The 17,461-nt window shown below is 40.0% G+C and overlaps 2 protein-coding genes across 2 annotated transcripts; one reads left to right on the top strand and one right to left on the bottom strand.

Annotated features, from left to right (window-relative positions):
* The first annotated feature begins 931 nt into the window (after nt 1-931).
* On the top strand, nt 932-9,502 carry LOC124292151 (AN1-type zinc finger protein 1-like). The gene is made up of 8 exons (XM_046729199.1): nt 932-1,038; nt 2,181-2,223; nt 3,658-3,697; nt 4,732-4,859; nt 5,352-5,440; nt 8,085-8,275; nt 8,721-8,801; nt 9,308-9,502. The coding sequence occupies exons 1-8, from the start codon at nt 981-983 to the stop codon at nt 9,464-9,466; spliced, it is 789 nt and encodes a 262-aa protein (XP_046585155.1). The 5' UTR covers nt 932-980; the 3' UTR covers nt 9,467-9,502.
* A 3,037-nt stretch (nt 9,503-12,539) lies between these two features.
* On the bottom strand, nt 12,540-17,124 carry LOC124292196 (gamma-glutamylcyclotransferase-like). The gene is given in 6 exon segments (XM_046729249.1): nt 12,540-12,823; nt 12,825-12,939; nt 13,357-13,388; nt 13,480-13,513; nt 13,566-13,711; nt 16,985-17,124. Coding segments are annotated over 6 exon segments (591 nt in total). The 5' UTR covers nt 17,090-17,124; the 3' UTR covers nt 12,540-12,664.
* Between the last annotated feature and the right edge of the window lie 337 nt (nt 17,125-17,461).

Raw genomic sequence — 17,461 nt, 5'->3', positions numbered from 1 at the left:
AAGAGTCTTCAAAAGTATGGAAGAGAAGGAAATTATCTCCCAAATCAATATGTATGTACCCATCAGTGAATTGGGATTCCACCAAGCTGCGTGAGAATGCTTGCCTCCGACTGGTCAAAACAGGATTTTTAAAAAGTATCTTGCCTTTCATACAGAACATTTGCAAATGAAAACATCGATGTATCGATATCCTCATCGATGCATATAAAAATTGCTGCCGATAACCTATAAGAATTTTAAACTTTTCATATTACAACATCATTAAAGATGATGCAATCTATTTCAGAAAACACATAATAAGTAAACCTCACGCAAACAGTATTGTTAGGGCCACACGTACATTAATCAACATTTGACTCACTCGTGTGGCCATGTCGACTCGCTTGAAGCTAAGAACGACATTTCTCCTTTTTATACACGTGAAAAGCTCCGTGCGAAAAAATCATATAATAGGTATCTAAGCTACAGTATGACTGTACCTCAAGTTCAGAACACAGATACTTTGTGTACAATTTGATCATTTCAGAATTGAGTATTCTTCAAATTCATGGCAGAATGAGGTATTAACATCTAGCAAGATACATTATACCCCAAAAAGTCATTTTCTAAATGAATAATTGTCGGCAATGTGCTGTATCTCAAAGTCCCTAAACCGCATTATTTTCTCTTTCTGTCATGCTGAAGCCCGAAATAAAGCAAGTCTAGATTTACTCATGTTCTGAATTTCCAAAATCACTGGGGCTCCTTTGCTCCTGAATATATATACTTTGTATATATTCAGAGACTAAGCATTAGTGTATATGAAATTCAAGTTCATGATGATTCTATTGAACACATCAATCACGTGGTAAATATTATTCCTAAAGGGTGTTCCGAAAAGTTACCACAATTACACACACATTGAATCTTATTTCGTTTTATTTGGTCGTAAGCTCCACACACCCGAGAGTGCGTAGGGAGCTTGAAACACTGTCAACAACATGGCTGAATTTCCTCACGTTGGAAAGCAGTGCAGTGTTGATACTTGTAAACAATTAGGTAACTGAATCTTTAATTTTCAATGAACAAAACATCTTGTAAAACCGTATATGGGGGGAACATCAAATGATCTTCATTTTGACGAAACGAGAGAGAAAGACAAGAAATTTCATTGATACTGACAGCCGTGAACACTGGTGGTGAAACAGAAATTCAGAATACCCAGAATATTTCAAAGTTATTTCGTTGTACCATAACTAATAGTGATGTACGTGCGCAGCGTTTAAACGTCTATTGTCCAAATTGGTAACAAGATAACTATAATCACGAACTACGAACTAAAATGGTCATGCTACTGCTGCATGGTTAGGTTTTATGTTTTTTCCACACCTTCATGTCCAGTTGGGTCTGAGAATAAAGTCATGGACATGTTGCAAGATATTAACTGAAGAATCATCATGGCAATTCGTTTATATTTTTAGTACCAAAGAAAAATCTTCAAGTTATCTATGCAACAATGAAAGAATTTAGAGAACTAATGGGTTTTATAGCTAACTGACATTATCAGGGGCAAGAGTGTGAAGCAGAGTAGCAGACTTACTGCGTAAAGGCAACAGGTCCTCAATGGACCAAATTATCTGGGAACATAAGTTGTCAGGATTACCTCACACAAAGTCACTACAGACAATCTGCCTCTGTGGTCTGGTGGTTAGAGTGCTGCCTTGAGAGTGAAACATTGGTGGTCTCCCTTTTACCGCCATTTGATAATTAAATATACTGCAATATTTTTACATTATCAAAACCCCATGAACCAATTACAGATTTTTATCATTAGCACACTGAGAATAAACATGGGTATCAGTTCAAACAAGATAAACACAATATGTTTGAGTATTCCATATTGTTGAATGTGTATGCATGATTGGCTACCTCATGTGTAACATTAACTGCCTTTTCTGGCCTGCAACGTGGGGCCATAATACAAGGACTGGTCGGTTTGGAGGCTGTTTGTGACATTGTCTTTCCGTGGACGAGCACTATAAAACCAGTATTTGTGTGGTGTAGTTCAAGCCGCCACACACATGCATGTATGCACATTATCTTAATCACTCAATGTCTTTGGTTTAAATATTCAAACTACTAGTAATATATACACAGTGTTTTGGGGTTCCTGCCATAATCTTTCTCATTTACTTTCCCAGATTTTCTCCCATTTGAGTGTGATGGATGTGAAAAGATATACTGGTGAGTAACACGCTTTGCTTATACAATACAACTTTACCATACAAGGTGGCAGATCTGTTGTGTTGTGTTCAGGATAGCGCAAGTGTGAGTGAATATTTCACAATCGGCAATATACTGCGTAAGAGATTCGAACCCTTACTCTCAGGGGAAAGCACATGGAGACCCATTGGAAGTCACAGGGGTTGAGTGGGTTACATGACTGACTGTGTGTGCTGGCGATAAGGTGCCTGACTCTGAGAGTGTGGGTTCAAATCCCGGATGGGTCTCAACCTAACAAGAGTACTAGTATCTGTATGTTACTGAGAAAGTGTAATTCCAGAAATAACATGTTACATTAGGACTATTGTCAATTAGGTTGATAAATGAAATTTGAGTGGACTTGGCTTTGTAACGAGGCCCAAGTTGCATGTTGCAGATACAATCCAAAGCCACAAGGTAGTTCCAGGGAAACGTCTACCTACTGGAGTAATACCTATATTAGTAACTTGTTTATATTCAGTTGACTTGAGAAAAGTGGTTATCTGGTATCGGTGAAGGGAAGGTGTAAGGTCATCAGAGCTATCTGAAATATATGACATTATAGCTAAAATACATGGGATTATCATGAAACGGCCCTCCCATTATCAGAAATTTGCGGGCCGCTGCATATGATATTGGACTGCTCAACCTTAACGACGGGTCACTATCAGTTCTGTTGTCAAGTGACGTCATAGTGGGTGCGTGGGCTTACGGTTCATTCGACATTGGCTTTGGACTGGCAGATATTCTGGGTCAAACAAGTCAAAGCAACCCGAATTCCTGCCTTAAATAGCGGTAATATTGGCTTTCTTGCTGGGGCTAACCTCAGCAATACACTATTAACGTTGTTGTTGGACCAAAACCGAACACTGACATAGTTTGACATGTTGCAGGCTATGGTCTTGTCAAAGACCAAGGTCGAATATCCTCACTTTCTGTTGTGACGTCACTTGAATTGTTTGATGACGTAATTGCATTCAGGCAGTCAACCCCATCAGAAGTTGGTTTTGAGTAAACTAACAGTCAAATTCCTTCATTGTTTCCTTTTTATTTTCAACACAAATTCCATGTACTTTAGCAATAATAACGGTAATGCTATTTTCGAGGGCATTATCATTGGCAGAAGCCCTCGGTCTTTTTCAACTGCTCTCCTTCGTCGGGCAGTTAATGGAAGACCTCGGGCTTCTGAAAATGATAATGCCCTCAAAAATAGCATTACCCTTATAGTAACTGGGTTACCTTTTGACAGGATGTCTATAGTGTCGATACTGAATACCACTGAAAGCAGCGTTATACTGAACTCAGTTGCTACCTTCAAACATTATCAATAATTATCACCTGAGGTTAGATATAATACCATATCTTGTCGACATTTGCATTAACGACATATTAACATGTATTCATTAAATGTTCCAGCCTGAATCACAGAACAAAGGATGGACATAACTGCTCCCGTGTAAGTTGATGATCTTTTTGCATTACATCATTTTAGTTGTTATGGTCTGTTTACCTGGCATCCATTTTCAAATTATACATAAAGAGATCGTGTGACACTAAAGACTCCATACAGCACAATACTGTTTCCTGATTGGTTGGTGACAGAAAAGTGATGATTGTCTTCCATTATTGCATTGAATAAGTCATGTGAGGATCAAAGGTCCTCAAGGTCCTTGTCAGAAAAACCAAAATGTTTCTTCCACGCTTAAGAAATAAGGATTTACTGAAGGTAAAATCAACTTTGTTCTTGCTACCATACGGCTATCACCAAGGGTTGAGAATGACCTTCACACAAGGTCATGGTCACAGTAAAGGTCATCTGCATATTCGGTTGTAAAAACAGCTGACATTCCATAGCAGTTGACTGGGTGGAGATTTTTTTTTGAAAGAATAATAAGTTATGCACTCAGGGGTGGAAATAACCCATTGCCCAACGTCCGAGTCCAGTGTTTTTTTCTGTTGGGCAAGCAAATTTGTATATCACGCTGTACCAATGTCCAGTTGACTTCCCAATGTTAATTATGTTGCTTTTTGAAAATAATCAACAAGAAAATCGGCCGGTATAGTGGGAACATTACCAGGGCAAGTGATTTTACATGTGCGACTGTACCCGAGTACACTAGCAATTTTAAAGTTCTTTTCATCCCTGGCACTCTTAATGAATCTTATCACTTTATTACTTCATTCTGTCTCACAGAAAATGTTGACAGATTCTGTTTCACGTGCTTTTTCGTGTTAAAAGTGGTGAGCAATTACAGACTGTATCGTCTCATGGCAAGTTGGGTCATGCCATGGTGTGTTTGTCAGTTGTTTGTCATGCATTTTCTGTAAACACTGACTTCTCCAAAACGTCTGCACCTATGAAGCTGAAACTTACCAAATCTGTTTCCTCCAATGATGACATCAGTCCTTGTTCTGGACATTTTTAACTTTAAAACATTTATACAGAGACAATTACAAAAGAAATACTAATTGGTTGGTATTTTCTTCCAGAGTTGTGTTAAAGACAACCCTGTAGAGTACACAGGCGAGAAGGGCTTCACCTGTATGCTGGAGAACTGCCACAGCAGGGAACTCACGCCTGTCCTGTGTCCTCACTGCAGCAGGAGCTTCTGTCTCAGGTACACCTCTCCAGGGACGTCTATATTTCAATAAGGCTGGTCCCGTTTTTTGTGTTGTACTACACGTTCTTTGGACTAAACTGGTTGGATGGAGGAGGGAAATTGAAAAATAAACAAGCCCAGATCATTTAAAAAATGTTTATATGTCCGATTATATAGGGACAAATTTGTTGGTAGGAAGCAAAGTTTCCTGAAGTTATATATGGCCATACATAGCAAATTTACTTCTTCATCTGAAAGATTCATTCCAGTGATTTAATTAATTAGAAAGCTGTTTTGTGACACTTGGGCCATACCGTGCGAACAATAACAAATTCACGCAGTGCAACCAGCCTCCACGGAAGTCGGATTTGTTTGGTTTATGATGGGATATTTTGCTGGCTCCTAACGCTGTAACTCTAAGGAAAGTTAACTTCAGATTCCAGCTCATGGTCTGTGTTTGAGGCCTGAGATGTAGGACTATCCTGCTGTACTACTGCTTCTCTGTTACAGCCACCGGCACCAGCAGGATCATCGATGTGAGAAACTCGATCTGTCTGTGAAGGTGTCCAAGACAGCAGAACATGTCAAACAAATACTTGGTGGGTTGACATTGTTTTTGTTTTTGGTTGTTTTTATGCAATATTCCAGCTGGTGGCGGGGGCGGTGGGGTAGCCTAATGGTTAAAGCGTTGGCTCGTCATGCCGAAGACCCGGATTCGAATCCCCACATGGGTACAATGTGTGAAGCCCATTTCTGGTGTCCTCTGCCGTGATGTTGCTGGAATATTGCTAAAAGCGGCGTAAAACCAAACTCACTCACTCACTCACTCCAGCTGGTGGCCTGTATATAATCAAGTCAGGTCCAGATAAACATGTGATTGGTACATTGCATCTGCCACTATAAGGGTATCAGGTGTCACCTTGTTCATCTGATTAACTAAGCCATCTTTAAAAACAATCTTACTTGCTGGCATCTCTTATAGCCCAGAATCTTCTGTGTTTTGCTGCCTCAGCATGTTTCTGTACTTATGAGGGTAACCCATGACGATCTGAGTTACAGCTGGTCTCCAGCAACCTGTGCTTGTTAGAGATGTCTAATGCTGTCAGGTTGCCAGGTTCGAGAATAGGTCCATGCATGTTGTCATATCCCAGTTGTGTAGATTGATGCTCATGGCTTCCTGCACTGGATTGTTGGGTCCAGACTCGATTATTTACAGACCACCATCATCTAACCAGAATGTTGCTGAGTGAGTTATTAAACAACAGATATATACATTTGTCTGAGTGTTTATGTTGGTAAGATAAAGACAAAGTTCTTAACATATAAAATAATTCAAGAAAGACACCTCTATTATGTTCATAATCATTGCAAAGAGATTTGAAACTTTCCAAATAAAAAAATCATCTCATATAAGCTAGGGCTGGGACGGGTAGGAAAAATTGGAATCGAGTACCCGCATGTACTTACCCGAATCGGAATCGAGTACCCGGAAATGTAAGGAATACATAGCTTCAGTCAACTTTCTGAATATTCAATCACGATTTGACCAAACCTCAAAGGATGGCAATGGGACATTGGAACTGATCTTAGGCTATTTGATTTACGTCTGTTTATAACTAATATAAAGAGTAACACCATTACTTACATTGTTACTTAAAACACAAAACATTTGTTAAAACACAGAAGTTTTCATTCCCGCTGTTACTGTGATTTGACTTCTCACTGCTCATGTAGCAGATAAATTACCGTCGTTGATAATAACCTCCATTAACTGGACAATGCAAAAATGTGTGTTGCGTTAATAATGAAAAGACCAGTTATTCATTCAGCCAGTGGACAACTACGTTCATGTGTGATATTCTAACTGAACATATAATGTTTTACATGCAGACTTTATGTAAACTTGCATAGAATACAATTTGATTGATGTATTTACTGACCGGGAATTGTGTACGAGATATACAGACAGGCAAACTCTAATGCAACTGAGTTAAGCAATATAGCAAAATGCTTGGCTCGCATCTGGGAAGACTGGTCATTTTGCTCTGTTAGCAACTCAGTTGCATTACAGTTTCCTATTAAATGAAAAACAAAACTATTGTTAAATCGATATTCTAAAATTGTATCTCTTCATTGGAATAACTGTATGCTGATTAATATTTGTTAAACTATAAAATGTATATGTTCACGGGAGTTCTGCTTCTATTTCTGATCATCTTCCTTCTTATTGTAATGATAACCAGTCGAACATTGTATTTGCAAATCAGAATGTTAATTCCTTAGTTTTAATTTATATTCCCAACACATTCAATCATTTAATTGCAATCTCTTTAATAGTCAATGTATTCATGTTAAGCATAAATGTAAAAACTGTGTTTCATGAAATTGAAATAAAATAGAAATGTACATGTAATCTTAAAAGCTTGATAAGCAATGAACACAAGTACACAATGTAATGAACACGTTTATTGTTTAGGTTGTGTTTTAGTGCAAGATGTTTTTGCATTGACCTTGTACAGCTTCCGCAGTAGATTGACATATTAGATTGAAAAACCGTATGGGTCTTCAAATTTGTAACTGTGTTAAATTATGAGATTAAGTATATCCTGATCTTGGCGTGTCAGCTTCATAAAGGGATGAAGCCCAGGAGTAATAAGTCCACACCTTCACCACTTCAGTAGAATTCACTTGCAGGGTCTAACACTGATAAATCTCAAAACCATAAGCAGACTGTACTATCAATTTCAGACATGATACCACAGAGTCGGCATTTGGTTCTCTTGCCATTTGCATCAAGCTCAAATTGAGCCCAAACACTCAACTTAGCATGCGTGTCGTCCATATTGCTCTAGGTTAGAGTTACCGTCCCAGCCCTAATATAAGCAAAGTAACAGTACCATATGAAAGCCTCATTGTTTAAGAGCTCAGTATGTGGTTGGTAAATTCTCACTCCCCACAAAATGGGTTACATTGATGCTCTTTCTGTTTTTACTGAAAGATCAGATCAGTAGGAGGAGCTGTAAGTCCGAGCAGTGGGGTTGTGCTGCTCTGATGTGATATTAGAGGCAGCTGTTTCTGGTGCCTGTCATGTGTGTCCACAGTCTGATGATGTCATGAATTCCAGATTCAATCTGACTTTGATTCCAGTTTTATCAGTATTCACATACTGGGTTATACAACATCTAGAACTCCCATGCTTCCACAGACCTATAACTGAAGCACTGAGGAACATCTTTGTTCCAGAATCAAAGAAAGGCAAAATTGGCCCTCCCAAACATCGAGGTTCCAAGAATCCAAAGATGGCAGCTAAAGTTGCCTTAATGAAGTTGAAGCAGCATGCAGTGGGTGAGAAGGGAATCCCGGAGTGTGAGAAGATCCACCTCTCAGTCCAGCTACCAGCATCACAGACACACAAGGCCATGTATTTCTCTAAGGTCTGTTGCTGAACCACACCGGTCGTTTTAATCTGATTTAGGATGCAAATCTGCCTCCCTCTGGTGATATGACAGTACATTGTGTTGCAGGACTGTATGTCAGAATTATTGACTTCTCGGATCATCAATCTTCAGCTTCTGAAGCTGAAAAACTGTTAGGACTTTTTTTCATGAATATTTTTTGGGTATTATTATGTAATTGTGAGCTCAGCTTTCACTACAGAGCAATATCTGAACAATATTTATAATCTATCTCAACCTTTGTTCACTACATGTGTATGATGTCTTTGGTTTGTTGCTGCATCCCAGTGGATCAGTGCTGGCATCATCGAACCGACAGATGTTCTGTTGGCTGATGACAGTGGCTTGAAATAATTTGTTTGCGCTTTTACAAATTACAGTTCCATATATTTCTGTATATCGTGATTCTTTTTGGTGTTGGCAGAAGTGGACAATAGGGAGAATGATTGACTTTGCTGCATCAACAGCTGGTGTCACTAATCTCAACAATACCGCAGCCGAGAAGGTGAGTGTCAGGAGCAGGGTCATGTCTTTCAGTGAATTTTAGAAGTTGGGAAGTACAATATAGGCAAATTTTATGGATAACAACTTCTTTATTTCATGCGTGTGATGTTTTAATACAGAATCTTGTACTGTATGTTTCAACACAGATTCAAGCTTGACAATGGTACAAGAATCTCTTAAAGGTCGCACTCACGAAATAGAGAAGTTGTTAGCCATAAAATTTGTCTATATAGGAGCAAGGTCACCTGCTTAATGAATAAACTTGCTGAAGGGTAGCCCAGCGGATAAAGTGCCCACCTGTCACACCCAGAGCAGTGTTCACTCCTCACATGTGTACTTATCAGCTTTTGTGGTATTGCAGACATAATATCACCGGACTGGTTCCACACAGCTTAAATCCATACTCTCGTTTTTCGCACTCTTAAGTTGATGATGTTACATTAGATTTTTAACTGAGCGACAGTTGAAAGTGGAGTTAACCAAAGTGACTCACTTACTCTGTTTCAGAAGCTGCGGCTGTTCGTGTCGGACTCTGGAGCGCTACTTCCGGTAGAGGTATCTCTGGAGACCCTCCTGGAGGGTGAAGTTCAGTTGTACAATGGGTCATCAGTACTGCTGGAGAATGTAACCCCCGACTGTCACAATATATACGACCTACACTCATAGCACTGTTGTACACTTGTAAATAAATATTTGAAATTGTGCTTATGTTGGGTGGTCAGCACTATTATGTTGAGTATGGCGTTATTTAGTACACAGGAAGTGGACGAACGGAGGCAACAATTCTGCGAAAATCAAATCGTCAGAAGAAAGAGAATTTACGTGATGAACCTGTGCCGTTAGTGCAGACCCTTCAAGCGCCTTTCATTTTAAAGAGTGAATGATTCAAATTTCTGTCCGCTTAAACATTCCTTGGTGCCGTTGAACAAAATAACCCCAGCGCTAAGACTATCGTAAGTCTGTGTTAAGGTATGGGAGTTACGATGACCTTAGCGTTAAGACTGCTTTGTGCAGACGCATCCTGCTTATCTCGGCAGTACTCCATGTATTTTGGGGAATAAAACCGTTTTGACGGATAACACTTTCACCACCGGACTACCCTACCACACTGTGCAGAGAAATAGCCGGTGCTTTTGAAGAACAAGACGACCAGACTTTCACCTTGTGGTTGTCTTACTAACGCACACTAATATGAAAACTAGACCAACGCCCACTTCCCTTTGTCTTGAAATACGGGTGACATCTGTCTGGTCAAAAAGGTGGCCATTCTCAGTTATTTCACATTTATGAATTAGTGCTGGGTGAAACAGTTTTGCCTCTACTGTAGAGGAAGGAATAATGTGGCAAGGGCACTGTGGATCTCCTGTACAGTTGGCAGAGTTCCCGGTTCAGACTCTAAATCATTTTGTGGAGTGGTTAGTGTTCATATGACAAATGGACCATACTTGCATGGATACTTATAGGTACGGCTAGGACCTGTCAAAATAACTATTTGAAATTGAGTGTATGAATAGATATGGTAATATAGATACTCATTTTCACCATGTGTTTTACCTATTGGAAAATCAGCTTCGTTAGGAGATTAATAGTGAAAACTTTAGAAAAAGATTCCCAATTGCACATTGTCATTTCCGAGTGTAGCCGCACAAGTATTGTATCAGTACATTAACGTGATTGTGATTGCCATTCTCATGGGTGTCACCAAAGGCGAGCATCACCTTGGGCTCTCATACCACATCAAGCAGATACTGCCTGAATGTATTGAAACTTGGGGACGGTGGGGGTAGACTAGTTAAAACGTTCGCTCGTCACGCCGAAAACCATGCGTGAAGACCATTTATGCTGAAACTGTATCCCTGTTTCATCGCGTATATGTGTAGACCGGGGAATTAGCTCAGAATTTTATGTTGACAAAGACGAACGAATATGTTGAGTCCAAACTTCTTTAATCGGTTAAACAATAAACGGATTACATCAATAGATAAGTTGAGCAGTAGTTTATAGTACTTCAAACACGTATAGGAACACCCGATATTTCCAAAATATCTCCTTGATTTAAAACAACAACTCTGACACGTTAAGTAGGTACAAAAATGGAATATTTAATGGTTTAATTGCAGGAACAGGTTCAATAAACAATTTCCAGCAACATATCCGTACATTGGTTTTGAAGTCAAGGGGTCATTTTCAAAAGTCACGTCGCCCTGCAAATAATGAGTGTGACCTCCACGGTTCCTAATACATTCTTCACAGTGGGATCTGATGGGCTTGACGAGTGTCCGTAGTGATACTTGAGGTATTGCTTGCCTCTCATGTTGAACAAATCCAACGTCCCAGACATGTTCAATTGAGGAGAGGCCAGGGAAAAAAGCTGGCCATTGCATTCTCTCTTCTATTGTTGAGAAAGTCTGTAACAACACGTGCAGGAAGACGTCTGGCGTTATCATCTTGCCTTCAACGTGATAGAGGGGGGTTGGCGTTATCATCTTGCCTTCAACGTGATAGAGGGGGGATGGTGGGGTGTTTTCTGTGATGTAAGCTGCAGCCGCCCCAGACCATCACCAACCCACAGTCACAACATTACCGGTCGTCAGCTAGACTAACGCTTAGTCTCTGAATACTAGTACATATAATTTTGATAGTAACAAACAATCCCATTTAAATTGAAAAGGAGCCGCAGGGAGACCAGACATTCAGGGACTGTGAGACAGACTAGTCGTCAGCCCATGGATCTTTGTCCGCCTGAGCGTGGTCGATCCTACACCCTCCGAGTTGCCTGAAATCGTTCCCATAGAACCTCTGCAGGCGTCTAGGAATTTCTCTAACATTTTCAATGCTCAGAGGTCGACGCACCATATTGAATAAAGAAATGAAGAGTGTCGAAATGTCTGCAACTCTAGTTTTATTTCCATGGGCGCAGTTGTTTGTCAAGCATCACGTAATGCACGTGGGTGCGTTTTGGGCCGTGGCAGATACACTCATTCAATGTTTACATTTGAACCAATTTCCATTTGTTTCTGTTATAATGACGGGCGCCAAAACGCAACCAGTATGAATCATAACAGGTTTCAATTACACGTGTTAATACTTAACATTTGCATTTTCGAAAAACACCTCTGAACGTTGTTTTGATGCTTCTTTTATATATACAGTTTCCATTAAAGACGAAGTATACAATGTAAAGGGTGTTCCCATTCGTGTTTGAATGAGTATACTTTACTATGATAGGACGAGTCCAGCAAGCAGGGATATCTGACTCACGGTCATGCATACAGGTTCAGTGGGTATACCACACTGCCTGACATGATGATGATGATGATGATGATGATGATTTGAAGATTTAGCGCGCTTGACAGCATAGATGTGAACATATATAATAGACAACAGTGGACAGATAAAGAAATGATAACATTGCCTTAGGCCAGTTGACGTCATGGCGGACAGGGCCGAGGGGATGGGCGTGCATGCGTTATAGTCTTTGTAACACAACGTCAAATACAAGCACTCAGGATAACAAACTATATAGTGTTTACATCTTGATCTGTTTGTCTGTCTCTGGGGATTACCTTTACTCAACAGCAACCCTCAATATGAACTGCCTATTGAGGAGAAACCGCACTCATCTATTCAGGCATTCTCTTCCCACAGAGGTTACTTGTCATATCTTCCTACGTAGGAAGGTATGACAGGAGTAACCTCTGTGGGAAGAGAATGCTATTCAGGATGGTCATGACAGGATACAGATCCCGGAGCAACGCTAATAGAATATTCAGACGGATTTAGCACTGAAGGTAGACACAAAATACATCGTTCAGTAACTTTCAGCCATTATACAAAGAAGCTATAACACTGAACGAACCCGTGTCATTGTTGTTGTTGTTTTTCCAGTTGACATATAAGTGTGTTGTAGACTTGAATCTCTCCTTGGAATCCATTGTCCTCTATAGCCTCCAGCTGGGAGATATAAGCTTGGGGTAAACCACTTTGTTTCGCTCCCCTCACAATCACGTCCTTGTACTGAGGGGGATGGTGTATGTGAAATATCAAATTCCCCGTCGAGTTCGTACGTCCGACACGTGTACGTTGTGCCGTCGGGTGTCGTTACTGTCACAGTCCGGCGTTGGTAAAATACTTCCTGCCTGGCAAACAAACAAATCCGTCAATATGGCATTACAATATCATTTCTTTGTGATATTCATACAGGCAACTACATATACGAATAGTGATAGGTCCCAAAACGTGTCTCCTCACCTGAACGTGATGTTGAATTTGCTTGAAAAGTAAACTGAATATTTTCCTTGAAGGTGAATAACTCTATATAAATACCATCGGAACTACTAGAACTATGTTTAACATTTTATGTTGATGAATACATAATTTCGAACTTGTATCCACTGGAATAAAATATGGACTAAAAACTGAATTATGACATTAAATGCGAATAACCATGAATAACGCCTGGACCAGAACAACTACGTTTAACATGTTAAATAAATCACGTGGACCGCTTGTTCATTAGACTAATCTAACTGTGAATGTAGACAGCTGGGACTCACATGTCCAGATTGTCGCTGTCGGCCATATCAAGCTGCCATATAACGCCAAACACAACATATAGTGAGTGATTTAAGTGAGTCTAAACTTTTGATGGGTAGTATTTTTTCCAAAGCTGATCTCACTTCTGATGGTAGATCACAACCGTTATGATTCATACTTTTTACAAGGCAGAGTGTTATTTCAATGAATGTCGACAGCTGGTACTCACCTGTCCAGATTGTCGCTGTCGGCCATATCAAGCTGCCATATAACGCCCCAGACACAGGATCCGGGGCATCTCCTGATGGTGGCAGGCGCTCCCGCCCATGGCATCGTGTGGGTAGCTCTCGGCGAGTCAAACGTCAAGCGGTAGTCCTACAGTGTCACCAAAACAAAACTAATGACAAACTATTCATTTATAAGTATATGGCAGAGTAATGCATTGCTAAAAATATTGTTATAATAATTGTATTAAATAACATTGTTTCTATTAATATTCCGTTGAGGTTCATAAATTTTTGTTTTGAAAGTATTAGTTGTCCGAATTTTGTTACCATCTAATGAATGAATGAATGAATGATCTTTGTTCCCTTCACTGGTTGCGGAGAGTACAGTTGTTTCATATACTATATATATGTTAACACTGCGTCAATTCAGAACCTATTGAAAGAACATAAAACATCATTAGATTTGCTGGGTGAGACACAGCCACCCCTGGGTTTTCCCCGGGATTTTATTTACACACTGAATGTACATACTACAGGGCCCCGTTCCTCAAAGCGATCGTAGCGCTACGACAGTCGTAACTCTCATGCTTTAACATAGACTTACGACAGTCGTAACGCTACAATCGCTTTGAGGAACGGGGCCCAGGTACAGTATAGACTGTAGGTTATAGGAACTCATTTGTCTGGAGACGATGTTAATGAAGGTCGGCCATGTTGTAAGGTCCATGCAGTCTACGTTGTGTGTAATGCCACCAAGTAGTGTCACAATCTTTTATCCATCATCCACACAATCTTCCAGAAGCATATGTTGATGGAGTGTCAGATTATCAAATAGTTTCTCATACAGTGTATTTCTCGCGTGCTGTAGGACAGTCAGCAGCTGATGATGCACAAAGTCATTACTCTCATCGCCACAGAGCAGACACAAATCCGATGTTGTGTTGTAATAAGGCTTTTCACATCTGCTGTAAATTGGAGCTGCCATCTTGTATTCTTGACGATACTCTTCTGGATTCAGTGACAGTGGTAATAGCAACTTTTAAACCATCATTGGTCCAACGGTGAAGGCAGATTTGTAAGTACCATTAGTGTGTCTTAATTCATTATATTGTTGGTGGTAACTATTGTTTCAGATTTCTTCAGTTTAGTTATTGTTTGGTTTCCTCTGGCTTCAGTATCTGCTCTGGTGGAGATGAGAAACGCTGAGTTGGGGCTACATTCTCAAGATCTATTTCAGCTGCAGAAATACAGATTGTATTCTTATTCCAAGTTGTGGAATAAGCGATGATTTGTTATTAAAGAGTTCTTTATAAAGAGGATAAAAATGCTGTCAAATGTATGATTGGATTTCGTAGAACGTAATGTAGACATATACCATAAAGAAAACTTAATGCGACGTAGTTTTGAGGCAACGCGTCTAACTTCCCGTTCAAACTATGAATTGGTGACGTTCTGAAGGCTCCAAGGCATAACCTTAGGCCCTGATGATGAACAGAATCTAAACTTTTTAAATCGCTTTAACTAGCTCATCAATACAATCAAAAAAGATTATTTTATTTGCATATTCAATAAAACAATTCCCATTTGTGATTATTAAACCCTATTTAGAAATATACTCATGCCAATAATGGTTTGTCCCCCACACACACACCTCTCCAATAAAAAAATTGAAGGGGTGACAACCATTATTGGAATGAGTATATAATTGGAAATATAAGGTGAACAGTTGGTGATAATTACGTTAGAATATGTCTTTAACAAATATGTTTTTCTCCTTCTTTTAGTTCTATCAAACAGGTTTAATTCTTTAAAATAAATAAGTGAAAAAAAAGGTAATGCAATGTACGAGTGCTTCGGTGATGTTAAGTAACATTGGAATCAAACAGGGATAGAGTTATCGTTTTGTTTAAAGTAGTTCTGATGTTCATGCGCCAATATGAAATCCTTCCTGAGGGGCACGAGTCACTATTCGGCTTGTCCCGGAATAACACGAGTTGGTCACGAATAGACAGGCACCCCCTGCCATTGTGTACAAATACCTGTGAAGAATAACCTTTGGCGTCAGAACCACTGGACTCAACACGCTGCGAAACCTTGCTTGTTTGATTAGTATAGCTGATTAACAATCTCGCCAACGATACACAGATGTTCCTGGTTTTAATTATAAAAAAATCCAGGTGATTCGCATGCTTACACCCACACGCTACTAAGTAATGTTATACATGTGCATCTATTAACTATCCAAACTGGCCATTGTCAGATATCAGTGATGGTTCACAGGAAAGGCATCGGAGCAGCAATATCACGGCTGGGGACACCAGAAATGAACTTAAAACATTGGAGCCATGTATGGATTCGACCCCGATCTTCGGGAGCGAACACTTTAACCATTAGGCCACCCACTGTCCCTACATCAAAATGCAAGGTCGTAGTTCTGATGTATTCGTGTACTATTTATTTGCAATTAGCAATGATCTTCTAGTGCACTCGGCGTGTAATTAGCGCCAGATTTGTGTTACACCTGTCACGGTTGAGTATGACTGTGTGTGTGCTGGATTCCCTTGTGTTTTACATAACGCTTGACACATGCTAGCATGTGACGGGCCCGTCCCTGACTCGGGGACATAAAACTAGGGCTGATTCACGCAATAACCTGATTATCAATCGTTATGTGTGTTTGATTTTGAACGCTGCACTCAGAAATATTCCAGCCATATGGCGGCAATCTGTAAATAATGTTTAACAATACAACGTTTCAATCAGCAATGATAACAATGATAGGCGCCATGTTAAAACTGTTCATCACAGCTTTATAGGTTTGGCAAAGTTAACACTACCAATATCTCAGCATCGGTTGTTCGGTTCGGTATGACTATAGGGTATCCATGTAATGGATATTGAACCCCTTCGACTTACAGTGGAACAAATAAACTATTGTAAAATATAATAAGGAATAACTTGTCAGACGGCGATTCACAAACATTTGTGTGTAAGGCGGGTGCTCCGGTTGTACGTATTCACTTTTCGCGTACACTTGGTGTCGCCACTGATTTTCAGTGATCCATTCATTCCACAGCTATTTTCCCCCCTTTACACCAAAATGTGCCTCGTACTCCTGCTTAAACGGAAATACCTATAGCACCACCAGCCGGCCCCGAGTCGTGCTCTGGGTAGGGTACATCAATGTTTACGGCGACATGAACTGTCGGTGAATTAATACTATAAAACCGACACAAGATGGGACAGGCAGCTATGTGCACGTCGTTGTAAAATATATCTTGTGAAGTCTTGAATGCGCCGTTCAACCCTTGATTTACATGTACCTTATTACCTACAGCTTTCTCTTGTTAAATCTGTGCCGAGTTGTTCATGTCTTGTTCTCGAAGCTTTTTAAAATTATACACTCTACAAAAATACTCACATCCAGCCTGGCTGTATGTAAAAACTGTGCCGTAGGGTTCTTTAACAGAAGCCTCTTCGCGAGAAGGTTGCTGCCGTACGCAAAGTAGAGGAAGGTTCTAGCCATGTTGCTCGTGCAACTCAGACGGCACGGAATGTGACCGGACAATCACATACAAGAGTTGTCTCCCTTATGTTGACAGATCACGACACGCAGCTCTATAAATTGCAGCTCATTTCATTTCATTGCGCTGACGGCGTAACTCACTAACATCATCGCAACAGATATTTGTGAAAACGAGCGGTGTGTGAAATCATGTTTTGACATATTTCATGACTTGATTTTATTGACGCATACACGTGACCACCAGTGTACACGTTTAGCATAAAGTCGCTTTGCTGATGCTCATACCACTCTTAACGTAGACATGTCATATACACCGTATTTCTGAACCTGGAAGTATACTTTTGGTTTTAGTGGATATTTCAAATGTTACGG

This window comes from Haliotis rubra, unplaced genomic scaffold (genome assembly GCF_003918875.1).
Source record: "Haliotis rubra isolate DU_JTF1 unplaced genomic scaffold, ASM391887v1 Scf51, whole genome shotgun sequence".
In the NCBI taxonomy this organism is placed as follows: Eukaryota; Metazoa; Mollusca; class Gastropoda; order Lepetellida; family Haliotidae; genus Haliotis; species Haliotis rubra.
The sequence above is the reverse complement of the archived record's forward strand: the minus strand, read 5'-3'. Positions and strand labels throughout refer to the sequence as shown.

Coding starts and splice junctions, on each gene's coding strand:
- LOC124292151 (XM_046729199.1), top strand. CDS start 981: ATGGCTGAATTTCCTCACGTTGGAAAGCAGTGCAGTGTTGATACTTGT. Junction 2,224..3,657: donor GGATGTGAAAAGATATACTG/GTGAGTAACACG, acceptor TAAATGTTCCAG/CCTGAATCACAGAACAAAGG. Junction 5,441..8,084: donor ACATGTCAAACAAATACTTG/GTGGGTTGACAT, acceptor TCTTTGTTCCAG/AATCAAAGAAAGGCAAAATT.